Source organism: Phocoena phocoena, chromosome 5 (genome assembly GCF_963924675.1).
Source record: "Phocoena phocoena chromosome 5, mPhoPho1.1, whole genome shotgun sequence".
NCBI lineage: Eukaryota > Metazoa > Chordata > Mammalia > Artiodactyla > Phocoenidae > Phocoena > Phocoena phocoena.
Genome location: NC_089223.1, coordinates 101,683,431 through 101,697,556, shown reverse-complemented (window position 1 = coordinate 101,697,556; position 14,126 = coordinate 101,683,431). Strand labels below are relative to the sequence as shown.

Here is a 14,126-nt window from a genome sequence, read left to right as displayed (position 1 = left end):
GAAATGACCTGGTCCATTCTGTTTGTAAACTTGCTAAGCCAACCTCATAATGGTATTTTCTAGCAGAAAGATAAGAGAGTCCTTACGTACAAAATGCTTTTAGGGGGCTATACCTGGCCTGTTTAGAATGGAATGTATAGCTATGGGTATAGTCCACTGGAAAATGTCAGTGTCAGCTGTGTAATTATCAAAGTATAAAATGAAGATGTTTCATGAATAAAATACTTCCTGTATGTAAGTGTTGCCCTGCATGTTTTATTTAGACACCTCACAAGTTTAATCTGGGCTGGAGTACACTCTAACATGCAAGGAAGAATCTGGGGAGCTGTGCTGATGGCTTCAGACTTCACCTGGGTCTTAACGATGACCTGAGAATTATTAGTAAAGTTTGATTCTGAGTAAAATCTCTGATAGTTGTGATTTTCTTTTGACAGTCTGACTCTGTGTTATCTTATATTCACAGAGTATGTTTATGAGAAAGCATTAGAACAGGGCCTGGAACATAGTAAGCGCTCAATAAATGTTATTATTATCAGAGAACTGGTGTGAGGACTAGATCAGGGGACAGAGGGAATGTGCTGGAAAAGCTCAGAGCAGTGCATGGATGTGGATTCTTATTCTTTGCAATGGGGTAGAGAGAGTACAGGTTTTTAAAGATCTGCTTCAGATCTTGACTCCAGCACTCACCAGCTGGTTCATGTTAGGGGACATTGTAACCTCTCTGGGTTTCAGTTTCCTCATTTGTAACTGGGAGCAATTAATCCTAATGTCAAGACTACCGTGCAGAGTAGGGATGATGTGTATTCAGACATCCAGCGCACAAAGATCGCCAATCCCTGGATTAAACAGATGAGGATACAGTATGGAGATGAGCCAGTAAAAGATGCTGTGAAGGAAGTAAACCAGGACGATGTGATCGAGAGTATGTGTGTGTATGTGTGTGACTACGGCATGTGTGTGCACATGTGTATACTTGTGTGTGTTGTCTGTGTATACTTGTATGTGTGTGTGTATACACATGTGGGCACGTGTGTGTACGTGTGGGCGTGTGTGTATATGTATGTGTGTTTGTGTTTGTGCATGTATACTAGGTGGTCAGGACAGGCCTCACTGGGCGGATGACATCCCCGGTAACATGGCCACACCAGCCTATGAGCTCCATGAGAGCAGAGACTGTCCCCCTGGGCTTCCTCCCCAGTGTCCCCAGGCCTTGCATGGAGCCGCTGGCCACCCACCTCCAGGGGTACCAATGTGACTACTGCCCGTGGAGCTGGTAGTGTGGAGGCCCCATGGGACTGAGCACATCCCTCCTTGAATCTCCTTTAACTGCAACGTGGGCTCCCTGTTTGTCCTCCTGTCATTAGCTGCTCCCACGGAAGGTGCCTTCTTCCTCTGGCCATCTCATCATCACAGCACACTGTGTGTATGTGTGTGTGCATGCACGTGTATGCGTGTGCACACAGGTGTGTGTGCCTGACGCCCTCCCCCAGTCATTCCACAGCCCTCTCCACCATCCCATTACAACCTTCTGTTGTCGTGGCTGGGGACAAATGTGACAGGGTTCGGAACGTGACAGCCCATGAAAATCAGCAGTGCAAAGGGAGAGAGAAATTTGGGTCCATTTGTTCTGATAGAAACTTGTTTTCATCAACACAAAAACCAAAACAAATCAGAACCACAGCAGTGCTTCCCGGAGAGATCTGTACAGTCATCAGACCTTCCCCACACCATCTTCCCAGCCCCAGTGCGGCCTCTGACTGGGCCCCTGTGGGACACAGACCCCCAGCTGGGGGTGGCAGGGCCCTCAGTCTCACCTCCCCTGGCCATTTGAGAGATGAGGAAACTGAGGCCCTAGGAGAGCAGAGGACTTGCCCACTAGAGAAATGGCAGAGCTGGGGCTGAAGGTGGGTCCTGGGTAAACTGAGGCTCAGAGTACTCCAGACTCCACACTCAGGCAGGTACAGTGTAAGGTGGTGGTGAGGGCCTGGGGGTTGGGCAATTCCATCGCTGCTTGCTCTGTGCAAGTAGCTTCCCATCTCTGGCTTCTCTAGAGCGGTCACGAGCCTTAAATGAGTTAACACACATCAAGTGCGTGGCTTAGTATAGTACATAATCAGTGATGAATAAATCTTAGACATTACCATTATTATTATAACTATCATTATACCTCCCATACTAAACTGTAGCTTCTCTGTGGACACGGGCTGTAACTTGAGTATCTTCGATTCATCCCAAACTAGTGAATCTGGCTCCCAGCTCGCGCAGCTGTTAATGGTTGCTGTGTTGTTGTATGTTACCATCTATGCATCTTCGAGTGAGCCTGTTACCTACCATCGGTTGGATGGAAACCAAGGCGGTCACTGCATTTAAATCGATGGGACCCTCCCCTCCCCCTCCACTCCCAGTGGCCCTTGCCCCTCCCCAGACCCTGAGCTCTCTATCCGTACAGTAAGAACACCCCACCCTGGTGGTGCCATGAGTCCCTGGGCTGGCATGTGAGGAAGGAGGGGTGCCTTACCTGGCCCGCTGCAGAAGGCGGCGATAATGGCCAGAATGCACACGACGCTCAGGTAAGGGATCCAGGGTGCGTGGTCCTGCAAGAGAGCAGCCGTTGGGCAGGTGAGGAGGCAGCTGTGCTGGAGGACCTGGTACCCAGCCCAGCTCCTCCTTAGTCCACCTGCGTGACCTGAGGCAGCTCACCTTACACCTCTGAACTCCAGTTTCAGCGTCCATAAAATGGGGATGATGATAACCCTTAAGCCATCCCATCCGCCTATGTTACAGATGTCAGAGTGAGAGGAGATGATGCCTGTGAAGCAGTTAGCATAGTCCCAGCATACTCCAGTCAGCAACTCTTCTTGCCTGTTCACTGGATGCCAGCCCCTGGATGCCAGCTGTTGGACTGTACGACTGTACTTTTCGAGGTACTGTACCGTAAGATTAAAAAGGTTTTCTTTATTTTTTGTGTTTGTTTTTCATGTATTATTTGTGTGAAAAGTATTATAAATACGTTACCGTACAGTACTACATAGCCGATTGTGTTAGTTGGGTACGTAGGCTAACTTTGTTGGACTTACGAACAAACTGTACTTACAAACGTGCTCTCGGAACGGAACTTGTTCATATGTAGGGGAATTACTGTAATATTGCCTTTTTCGAAAGATGTGGGGGACATTGAGACCTTTGGCAGATGACCCACACGTGCAACTCTCCACTTAGGGGTTTGTTTTTGAAAAATGCAAAGTTTTATTGACCACTGTGACTTTGCATCATGCTTCCCATAGGGCCTAGATGGACTCGAGGCACCGAGTAAGTGCTCAATTAATGCAGGCTGCCTTGAGCCTCGCGGGGGGCAGAGGAAACCCCAAGGTCCTGGGGTCTGATCCCAGCTCTGTCATTCACCAGCTGTGAAACCTTGGGCAGCTTATTCATTTAGATATATGCCTCGGTTTCCTCATCACCGTGAAAGGAAAAAAAAACACCACTTTCATAAGAATTAGCTATGGCTCCATCCATCCCCACAAATATACATTCACTGAGCACTTATTATGCTCCAGGCACTGTTCCAAGTATTTTAAGTGCATTTCCCATTTAATCCTCACGATACCCCTGGATATAGGGATAACTGTCCCATTTTAGACATGGGGCTCCGAGGAGCAGAGAGGTTAAGTGACTTGCCAAAAGTTTCATGGAGAGTAAGTGGGAAAGCCAGGATTCCCACCCGGTGGTCTGGCTCCAGAGCCCCTCTTGGTACCCACAGGCGTCGATTGTGAAGGTGCCTCATACGGCAGTGCCAGCCACCCTGAGCTGGAATGTGAGAGCTGCAAGAGGCATCTTAGGACTCATCTAGTGCTATCTCTTCTATTCCACAGATGGGTAGACTGAGGCTCAGGAGGGGACATATCTTGCCCGAGGTCACACAGCTCACTAGTGGCAGCGACAGGACCAGAAGTCATGTCTCTTATCCCCCCAGTTCAAGAATCCATTACTAACCCCCCTCCCCGCGGGTGCCCAGCAGCTTCAGAGCCGAGATGCCCTTGGGAACTCTGCATTACAAGAGTTGTCTGTAGACTGTATGGACTTCCCAAGCTGAAGGTCCCAGAGCATGAAGCCAGAAGCCATGCCCATGCTGTGCTCCCTTGGGGAGTGACATACACGTCCTCTCACCTGCAGCATCAGCGTGACGGTGAGGATCCCAAAGAAGAGGGTCATCAGCCCAAAGCCACCAATGAGGAGGGGTCTCCGTCCCATGCGCTCGATGACCAAGCCCTAGGTCAGGGTCACAGAGAGGCGGTTATTACTCCCCTTCTAGCAGCGAGCGAAGGGGACCATGATGCTTGGAACTGCAATGGCGTCGTTGTTAAAGGATGGCTCTGACCTGGAGGCGCTTGGCCAGTTTCTACCCTGCCACAGCCGGAGGAATGATCTTCACGAGAGCAGAAGAAAGGGAGGGAGAAGAAAGTCACAGGTGCACATCTTGGGGGCCAGAGAGTGGGGTGCAGGGAATGCCCTTGTCGAAACTCAGAAACAGAACCACCCGATAAAAGGGATTATCAGAGTCGGGAGTGGATGGGAGGGGTACTTCAGGGAAATGGGCTCCCAGCGCAAAACTGCTTGTCTGCTTGGGGACACGGGGCCCTGACTCTGGATCTTCCCTTACTGGCTCCCCTTCTGACGCTCCCTCCCATGAGGATGAGCCCTCAGAACCAGGAGAATCCCCACATTCACATGCAGACTTCCCACCAGGCAACAGGTTAACGTAAGTGCTTCTCAAATGATGATGTCAGCGCAGGATATGAAAGGCTGCATAGCCTGAATTTTAATTTCTCAGCTCTGGTGGGCGCTGCCCACTTGGATGGAGCCCAGGGCATCCACTCACGCCTTCCAGAGAGTTTGGGGGCCAAATGAGAAATCCAGTTTTGCTTTTGTTTGATGTGGCCCCTTCCCTCTGCTAAGTTCCTAGAACCGTTGTTAGATAAATTCGGGACTTAATCTTTTAGTAGGTGGGGGGCGATGCAGAATCGTTATTATCGACGGAAGAGTTTCCTATGTAGAGGAGGATTAACTGAACTCAGGTTTGAGGCCAGCTTTAGTGCACATTCATTCTGACGATTCACGGGGCAAAGCAGCCTCTTTTCGAGCATCCTCACTCTGTCCCTGCTTCTGCCCTCACCACCCCTGCCCACATCGATTTTCTTTACAGTGGCCAAAGAGATTCTTTTATTTTTTTTAACATCTTTATTGGAGTATAACTGCTTTACAATGGTGTGTTAGTTTCTGCTTTATAACAAAGTGAATCAGTTATACGTATACGTATGTTCCCAAACGCAACATGGCATCTGCTTTCAACACCCTTGGCCGCTCCCCTCCAGCCCCACCAGCAGCCCCTGCTGTCCCTCTAACTTGCAGACACATCCCTGCTCCCGTGCAAAGCCTGCTCTAGACATACTCCATCGGCCTCTCCAGATCCACTGTGTCCTGGAGGACGACCCACAGGACCAGATCAACAGGCGTCCTCGCCCCCTGCCCCTAGGGGGTGTCAGCAAACGTGGCACCTGTATGAAATCAGAAGGAGGGAAGGAAGGGAATGGGACCAGGTGATGGTCCCCCGGATCCCTTCTTACAGGCACGTTGTGGCTGGCTGTGTCCGTCTACTGAAGGTCCCTGCTCCTGATGGATGGAGCCCCCCACCCTACAGACCTGCCCACCCCGAGTTAATCCGCCCTCCAACGTCTCCTCTTTACCAGGCCAGCTCTGCCCTGCTGGGGTCTGGCTGAGGCAGGCCTTCCTTCTGGCAGCTCCCTCTGCCTGGAATGTTCTTCCCCAAGTATCTGAGTGACAGACAACTCGCTTGTCCCTCGAGCCTGACCACAGTAGTTAACAGGGCAACCATCCCGCCTCTCAATCCGGATTCTCTGCTCTGCTGTTCCTCACTGCATCTTCCACCTTCTAACCACCATGCAGGTGACCACTGATGCCTTTGTTACTGTTGGTCCTCCCCACTGGGCGCTCGCCTTCTCCTGGGCAAGGACCTGTGTGTCTCTTTTGGTCACTGATGCCTCCCACACACCTGGACCCAGGCCTGGCACAGAGTAAGGGCTCAGCCGGCACTTGCTGAATATTGAAGGGATGGACAGTCTGGCCAGTGTCATCTTCCAGGTTTGTAGGCGGTAGCAGGGCATGATCAGATTTACCTATAACACGTGTTTGGTTCTCTTCAGGAATATTAATCACCAACGGTGATTGTACTAGTTTTCTCGGGCTGCCGTCATAAAGTACCACAAACTGGGTGGCTTGAACAATGGAAACGTCTTTTCCCACAGGCCCGGAGGCTGGAAGTCCGAGACCAATGCGCTGGAAGGGCCAGGCTCCCTCTGAAGATGTGGCGGAGGGTCTGTCCCAGGCCCCTCTCCCACCTTCTGGCAGCTCCTTGGGTTTTGTGATATAACTTCAGTCTTCACATGGTATGTCCTGTGTCTGTTTCAGATTTCCCCCTTTTTTTAAGGACACCAGTCATACTGGATGATGGGTCCACCCTACTCCAGTATGATCTCAACTAATTACATCTGCAATGACCCTCTTTCCAAATCAGGTCACATATGAAGGTACTGGGGGTTCGAATTTCAACATGTGAATTTTCAGGGGACACAATTCAGCCCATTAAAATAATGAACACTTATTAAGTGTCTGCTCCATGCCAAGCACTGGGAATTACTATATAATTCTCATGATAATACCTGTTGGAGTATGGATTTGTTCTTACCCACACTTTCCCTAAGAGAAAACTGGGGCCCAGAGAGGCTAAGTAACGGGCCCACAGTCACTCAGCTAATAAGCGCAGGGCCAGGGGACCACGGCATTCTGCGTCATCGCCTCCACCCAGTCTCTCCTCTAGCATGTGCTGGATCTGGGGCTCGAGATGCAGCAGAGAATACTAAAGGTTTTGATGGTGAAATTGTGGCATGCGTTGGGAAGCAGAGCGGACGGTGGAAACCAGTCGATTTTTTTTTTTTTTAACTTCAGCTTGATGGCATAGTCCATTCCTGACAACTGCAAAAACTTCCTGTCATGAGTAAGGGGTTAAGAGTGGCTTATGTTAATTCTCTTTCCCCTGATTTAAAAAAGCCCAGGGAATTCCCTGGCAGTCCAGCGGTTAGGACACTGCGCGTCCACTGAAGGGGGCGCGGGTTCGATCCCTGGTTGGGGGACTAATCTCCCACATGCCACGTGGTGTGGCCAAAATATTAAAAAAAGAGAAAAAAAAGAAAAAAAAAAAGCCCAGTGTCCCAGCTACTCGGCGGAACGAGCCTCGTGCTCCACAAGCCGCCACCCCGCGTGGCAGCCGACCCTCAGGCGCGTGTGGCCTGAACGGCACTCCGTGGACCTTCACTCATCAGAGAGTTGAGGCTGCGGCGAGAACATTAATTTGGAAAACCAGCTGCTTCTGCAAGACGGCAATCATTTACAGCTGTCCAAGCTGACAAGCAAGGCCAGGGGGTGAAATTAATTGCAGATCAAATGACCAAAAGTGTCTTTCTCAATGTTATTAAGGCCCAAAGCCATTTTAATAGACTGTCAAAAATCTCAGTAAGAAGAAAGAAAAAAAAAACCCCAAAAACTTGGCAAGTCCTTTTGATAGGCAATTACCTCACAGGGTTGGGTGAAATTGTATACGTATATTTGGAAACAAGGTAATAACAGCTTTGGAATGGGCAAGGGATGTACTGAATATTGACTCTGTCAGGACCGTCCAGTGGGCCTTCATACACTTTGAGTTTCGCTTCCATGAGAAATTCTGTAAGGCGGTGCCTGAGTTTCCTCTGGCTGCTGTAACAAATTACCACAAACTTAGTGGCTTAAAGAAACACATATTTATTCTCTCCCAGTTCTGGAGGCCACAATCTAAAACAGGTCTTAGGGAGCAAAACTCAGTTGTTGGCAGGGCTGCCTCCCTTCCGCAGGCTCTAGGGGAGGATCTGTTCCGTGCCTTTCCCAGCTTCTCAAGGCCGCCTGCACTCCTTGGCTTGGGGCCCCTCCCTCCATCTTCAAAGTCAACAATTACACCACCTCCACTTTTGTCATCACATCTCCTTGTCTGACTACAGCTCTCCTGCCTCTTTTCGGACCCTTGTGATTACACTGGATCCACCAGACAATCCAGGGTAACCTCCCCATCCCCCAACCATTGATTTCATCACATCTGTAAAGTCTCTTTTGCCGCATAAAATAACATATTCGTGTTTCCAGGAATTAGGATGTGGACACTTGGAGAGCCAGTATTTTGCCTCCCACCCTCCCATAGGTGGGTATGGTTATGTACCTATTTTAAAGATGAGCAAATACGTTCAGAGATGTTGGTGATTTTCCCCAAACCACTCAGCCGGGAAAAGGCCGATTAGGATTTGAATTCAGAACCGCCAGGCCCTAGAGCCCAGACGCTTTCTCCCCAAGCACATTGTTCCATCCCAGACTCCCAGCTTCATGTTGACTTTAATCTCATGAATTTCCAGCAGCTGGTTTTCCAAATGGATGTTCCTGCTGCCGCATCAACTCAACTAAGGGGTTAGAGTAAATGCTACCTTTTTTTTTTTTTTTTTAACCACTTTTTTCCAATGGACGATTCTGCATCTTCAGCTCCTTTAGAAGATAAACTAGGAGGGAGTGCGGATTGGGGCCTTGCACACAGGGCCACGGGACAGGCTTTCCTTTACCTGGCTAATTTCCGCTGGCCCTTCAACTCTCAGCCTCCTGGGTCCCTCCTCCAGGAAGCCCTCCTGGACCCCCTCACAGGAGAGCTCATCCCAGTATTGCATGTGGCATGTGTCTGTTTCTGGGTCTTTCTCCTTAGATCATGATAACATCACTGGTGACCTCCAAGCACAAGCATGATATAGGTGCCCTGCAGCTGCTTGTGGCATGGATGAACGCATGAAGGAATGCGTTCCAACACTATGAAGCCGCCATCCCTGCTCTGGGTCCACTGAAGGTGCCCATGCCTCTAGAATGCACAAGATCCAAATGACCACGGCCCATCATGATCCAGACTTGAAGGCAGCAGCGGGCAGACTCTTCGGAGGCTGTGACCTCCAGCTCTGATCTTAGAAAGGTCCTCTCTTTCTCTCCCAGTCATTTACCTCCTTCCTGGGATTAGTCCTTGAAAGAAGTACTTCATCAAAGACTATCAGCTTTACTGAGGATGATCTACCAGCCAGAGAGTGGGGACCAGAAGCAGGGGTTTCTGGAGTCAGAGAGACCGAGGGTGGAAGCATCCCCACTCCCTCTGTTTGCTCCTCTTTCAAATGGGGGCAATCACCTGACTTCCAGGACTGATGTGCACGTTCCTGAGATCTCAGGTAGAGCACAAAGGGTCTTGGGGAGCAGAGGGGCCCTGATGTTAGCGCTCCCCACGCCCTCAGGTTCTGACCTACTGCTGTGTGATCCTGGGTAAGTCATTGCTTCTGGTCTTGGTTTCCTCAACTACGGAAAGATCGAGAGAGACTCTGCAAAGTCCTGCTCTCTGTGAGAACGTCCATCACAGCCTTATTTAAGATGACAAATAATGGGAACCTACCTAAATAGAACAAGAATAGTTAACACTCACTGAGTCATCATATGTCAGTGCCAGGCATTGCTTGCATCACTGTGTCTACTTGTTTAACCCTCACTCCTTCCCTGTGAGGCAGGGCTGGTGTCCTTATTATAGAAGTGGGGAAATCGAGTCACAGAGCTGTTGAATAACTTACTGGAGTCATGCAGCTTAAAAGGGACACAGCTGGGAACCGATTCCAGGCAGCGTGGCTCTGCCATCCAGGCTCTGAGCAGAGACACTCAACAACTCTACCCCGCAAACAATGGTTAAGGAAATTGCTGTGTAGTCAATTTCTGAAGAACGATAGAGCTTTCACAACTAGTGCTAATTCAGAGGGGGTGACGATCTACATATGTTTCTGTACATATGTGATACTTCAATAAAAATTTACTCAAGCAAATAATAAAATGGAAAATCATTTGGACATAAGTTTATGTGAACAAAAGCAGAGTTAAAATTAGTCTATACATAGGATTACACTGAGTAAGATTTATACAGTCATCGATGTATAGAAAACACAAGGGACGGGACTTCTCTGGTGGCGCAGTGGTTAAGAATCCACCTGCCAATGCAGGGGACACAGGTTCGATCCCTGGTCTAGGAAGATCCTGCATGCTGCAGAGCAACTAAGCCTGTGTGCCACAACTACCGAGCCTGCGCTCTAGAGCCCGTGAGGCACAACTACTGAAGCCCTCACGCCTAGAGCCCGTGCTCTGCAACAAGAGAAGCCACCGCAATAAGAAGCCCATGCATCACAATGAAGAGTAGCCCCTGCTCGCCGCAGCTAGAGAAAGGCTGCCTGCAGCAACAAAGACCCAACGCAGCCAAAAATAAGTACATAAATTTATGTAAAAAAAAAAGAAAACACAAGGAGAGATTTTGCCAAACTTATGTGGATAGTATGATTGTAGGTGATTTCTTCTTTGTTTCTATATTTTACAAATTTACCCTAATGAGCTCATGCTGTTTTCTCATAACAAAATACTTTATTAAAAAAAAAAAAACCCAAACAAACAAAGAAGGGAAAATCAAAAAAACACACACTGTAATTTCCCCATGACTTTCGTTCCAGACTGACTGTGATTTCCTGATGATCAATGTAAAAATTAATAATAACAGTTGGGTAGAGTCTATAACTCAAGACAAGAATTTTGAGAAACTTCCAGATTGTGAAACATCAAGATATTGTCCCTCTAACAAAAGACTGTGAGTGGAAGAGGGAGGCAGAACATCAGGTCTCTATGCTCTTATGACATCTGTCTTTAAAAGCATCTTGTTAGAATGCCCCATTAAGAGCAGGGAACAAAATAAAGTGTTCTTTCAGAAATGAGTCAGAAATACAATTGGAAGCCTCTGCCTGTTTGCACTGACGTCAATCTTGTCAGTGCAAATCAGTGAGCAAGAGTGGAAATAAAAGGTCAAGGTAGAAGACATGGGAATAGCTCATAAAGGGCAAAACCAAAGACCAGAGAGGTTGAGTGCATTGTCCAACATCATACAGCCAAGAATTTCCAGAGCCAGGATTCAGCTCCAGTTAGGTCTCTTTGCAAAGCCTCTGCAATTTCTGCTAGATTCTGAAATTCCCTAATGTTTTATCCATCCCCCCCAACGCCCCCCGTATGTTTGTTTTACATATCAAAGGTTGAGAAAAAGTGACGAGCTCTACGTCTCTCTTCTTTTGGACACTGTTGCTTATTAATAAGTTACCCTCTTGATGGACTGATGGACTGGAGTGTACTTTCTCCTTTTCTTTGCCTTGCAAACTCCTACATGTTTGGGGTGGTGATGACAGCTAATGGTTTTAAAGTGATGGCAACAGAACTTAGGCTCATATGGACTCTGATCTGGACTCCCAGGGAGATATGGCCCTCTCTACAGGGTGCTCGCCACAATGTGTCATTTGGGACTAAGTGAGAGTTCAAAGAAAAGAACTACTTATTGAAAAGAAGACAGTAAGGAAACAAGATGTAGATAAGAATATTCTCTAGATGCGTGAAACGTCAGTGATAAACTGCATTATAAACTCCCCAAATTCAGACACTTCGGAGTGACAAAGGGCAAGTTGCTTTAAATTCATGTGCTTGTTACCTGGGGCTCCCTGCAGCTCTGATTAACCCCCCATGATGTTCTCAGGAATAACCCTCAGTTTACTCACAGAGAAGATGGCAGCCAAAGTCTCGATGCCACCTGTGCACAAGGTGATGTATGGGATCTTTTCCGGAGGGATTCCAGCTTTTCCAAAGATACTGTTGGTATAGAACCAAATCTATAAAGCAGGAGAGAAAAAGAAGGCAGGAGGGTCAGTGAGAGGCATCTATTTTCTAAATTAAATTCGGGTACAAGGTGGTCTCTGAGATTTGCTGCTCAATCCAGAGGCATAAGGTGGAGCTATGTGGCTTGGCCGACCGCTTATTTTCTCCTTTCTCCCACATTTTCCCTTTCTCCAATACTAACAGAATGTCTACATTACTGGGAGCAACATGTGCTCAGCTAAGTGTGGCAACGAGACATGAACAGAAATATTGGTAAGGCTTCCAGGAATTCTCCTGAAAAGGAGATTTTCATGAAAGAGGTGTGATCTCTTTTTTGCCCTTCCTGCTTTCTGCTGTCAGGATGGTGAATGTGATGGCTAGAGCTTCAGCAGTCCTCTTGGGACACTAGGTGACCTCAGGACAGCACTGCTTTTAGTCCCCATGGTAACTTTGTGAGAATTAGATATGGTCCCTGATCCACAAGACATTTTACTGTCATCCACTGGAAACTGTCATAATAAATCTATAATGGGTACAACATGAATGAAACTCCTGAGAGTTCTGCAACTCACAAGCTGCATAACTATACATAGAACCCTTATGGTAAGAAAGCCCCAGTTGAGATGCTGGAGCAGGAAGTTAGAAGGAGACTGTGTGAAATCTCTTGCATTCCTATACACTAATGATGAAAAATATGACAGAGAAATTAAGGAAACACTCCCATTTACCATTGCAACAAAAAGAAAAAAATACCTAGGAATAAACCTACCTAGGTAGACAAAAGAACTGTATGCAGAAAACTATAAGACAGTGATGAAAGAAATTAAAGATGATACAAATAGATGGAGAGATACACCATGTTCTTGGGTTAGAAGAATCAACATTGTGAAAATGATTACACTACCCAAAGCAATCTACAGATTCAATGCAATCCCTATCAAACTACCAATGGCATTTTTCACAGAACTAGAATAAAAAATTTCACAATTTGTATGGAAACACAAAAGACCCCGAGTAGCCAAAGCAATCTTGAGAAAGAAAAATGGACCTGGAGGAATCAGGCTCCCTGACTTCAGACTATACCTCAAAGCTACAGTAATCAAGACAGTATGGTACTGGCACAAAACCAGAAATTTAGATCAATGGAACAGGATAGAAAGCCCAGCGATAAACCCACGCACATATGCTCACCTTCTCTTTGACAAAGGAAACAAGAATATACAATGGAGAAAAGACAGCCTTTTCAATAAGTGGCGCTGGGAAAACTGGACAGCTACATGTAAAAGAATGAAATTAGAATACTCCCTAACACCATACACAAAAATAAACTCAAAATAGATTAAAGACCTAAATGTAAGGCCAGACACTATAAAACTCTTCGAGGAAAACATAGGCAGAACACTCCATGACACAAATCACAGCAAGACCCTTTTTGACCCACTTCCTAGAGAAATGGAAATAAAAACAAAAATAAATGAGACCTAATAAAACTTAAAAGCTTTTGCACAGCAAAGAAAACCATAAACAAGACAAAAAGACAACCCTCAGAATGGGAGAAAACATTTGCAAATGAAGCAACTGACAAAGAATTAATCTCCAAAATATACAAGCATGCAGCTCAACATCAAAAAAACAAACAACCCAATCCAAAAATGGGCAGAAGACCTAAATAGACATTTCTCCAAAGAAGATACACAGATTGCCAACAAACACATGAAAGGATGATCAACATCACTAATCATTAGAGAAATGCAAATCAAAACTACAATGACGTATCACCTCACACCAGTCAGAATGGTCATCATCAAAAAATCTACAAAGAATAAATGCTGGAGAGGGTGTGGAGAAAAGGGAATCCTCTTGCACTGTTGGTGGGAATGTAAATTGATACAGCCACTATGGAGAACAGTTTGGAGGTTCCTTAAAAAACTGAAAATACAACTGCCATATGACCCAGCAGTCCCACTACTGGGCATATACCCTGAGGAAACCATAATTCAAAGAGTCATGTACCACAGTGTTCATTGCAGCTCTATTTACAATAGCCAGGACATGGAAGCAACCTAAGTGTCCAACAGATGAATGGATAAAGAAGTTGTGGCACGTATATACAATGGAATATTACTCAATCATAAAAAGAAACGGAACTGAGTTATTTGTAGTGAGGTGGATGGACCTAGAGTCTGTCATAGAGAGTGAAGTAAGTCAGGAAGAGAAAAACAAATACTGTATGCTAACAAATATATATGGAATCTAAAAAAAAAATATGTTTCTGAAGATCCTAG

General features: G+C 46.8%; 1 protein-coding gene across 1 annotated transcript in view; it reads right to left on the bottom strand.

The window, feature by feature from the left end:
• SLC2A9 (solute carrier family 2 member 9) overlaps positions 1-14,126 on the bottom strand; it is a 211,039-nt gene that overhangs the window by 54,250 nt on the left and 142,663 nt on the right. The window contains 3 exon segments of the mRNA XM_065877261.1: positions 2,519-2,594; positions 4,168-4,269; positions 11,745-11,855. Of these exon segments, the coding sequence (XP_065733333.1) occupies positions 2,519-2,594; positions 4,168-4,269; positions 11,745-11,855 (289 nt within the window).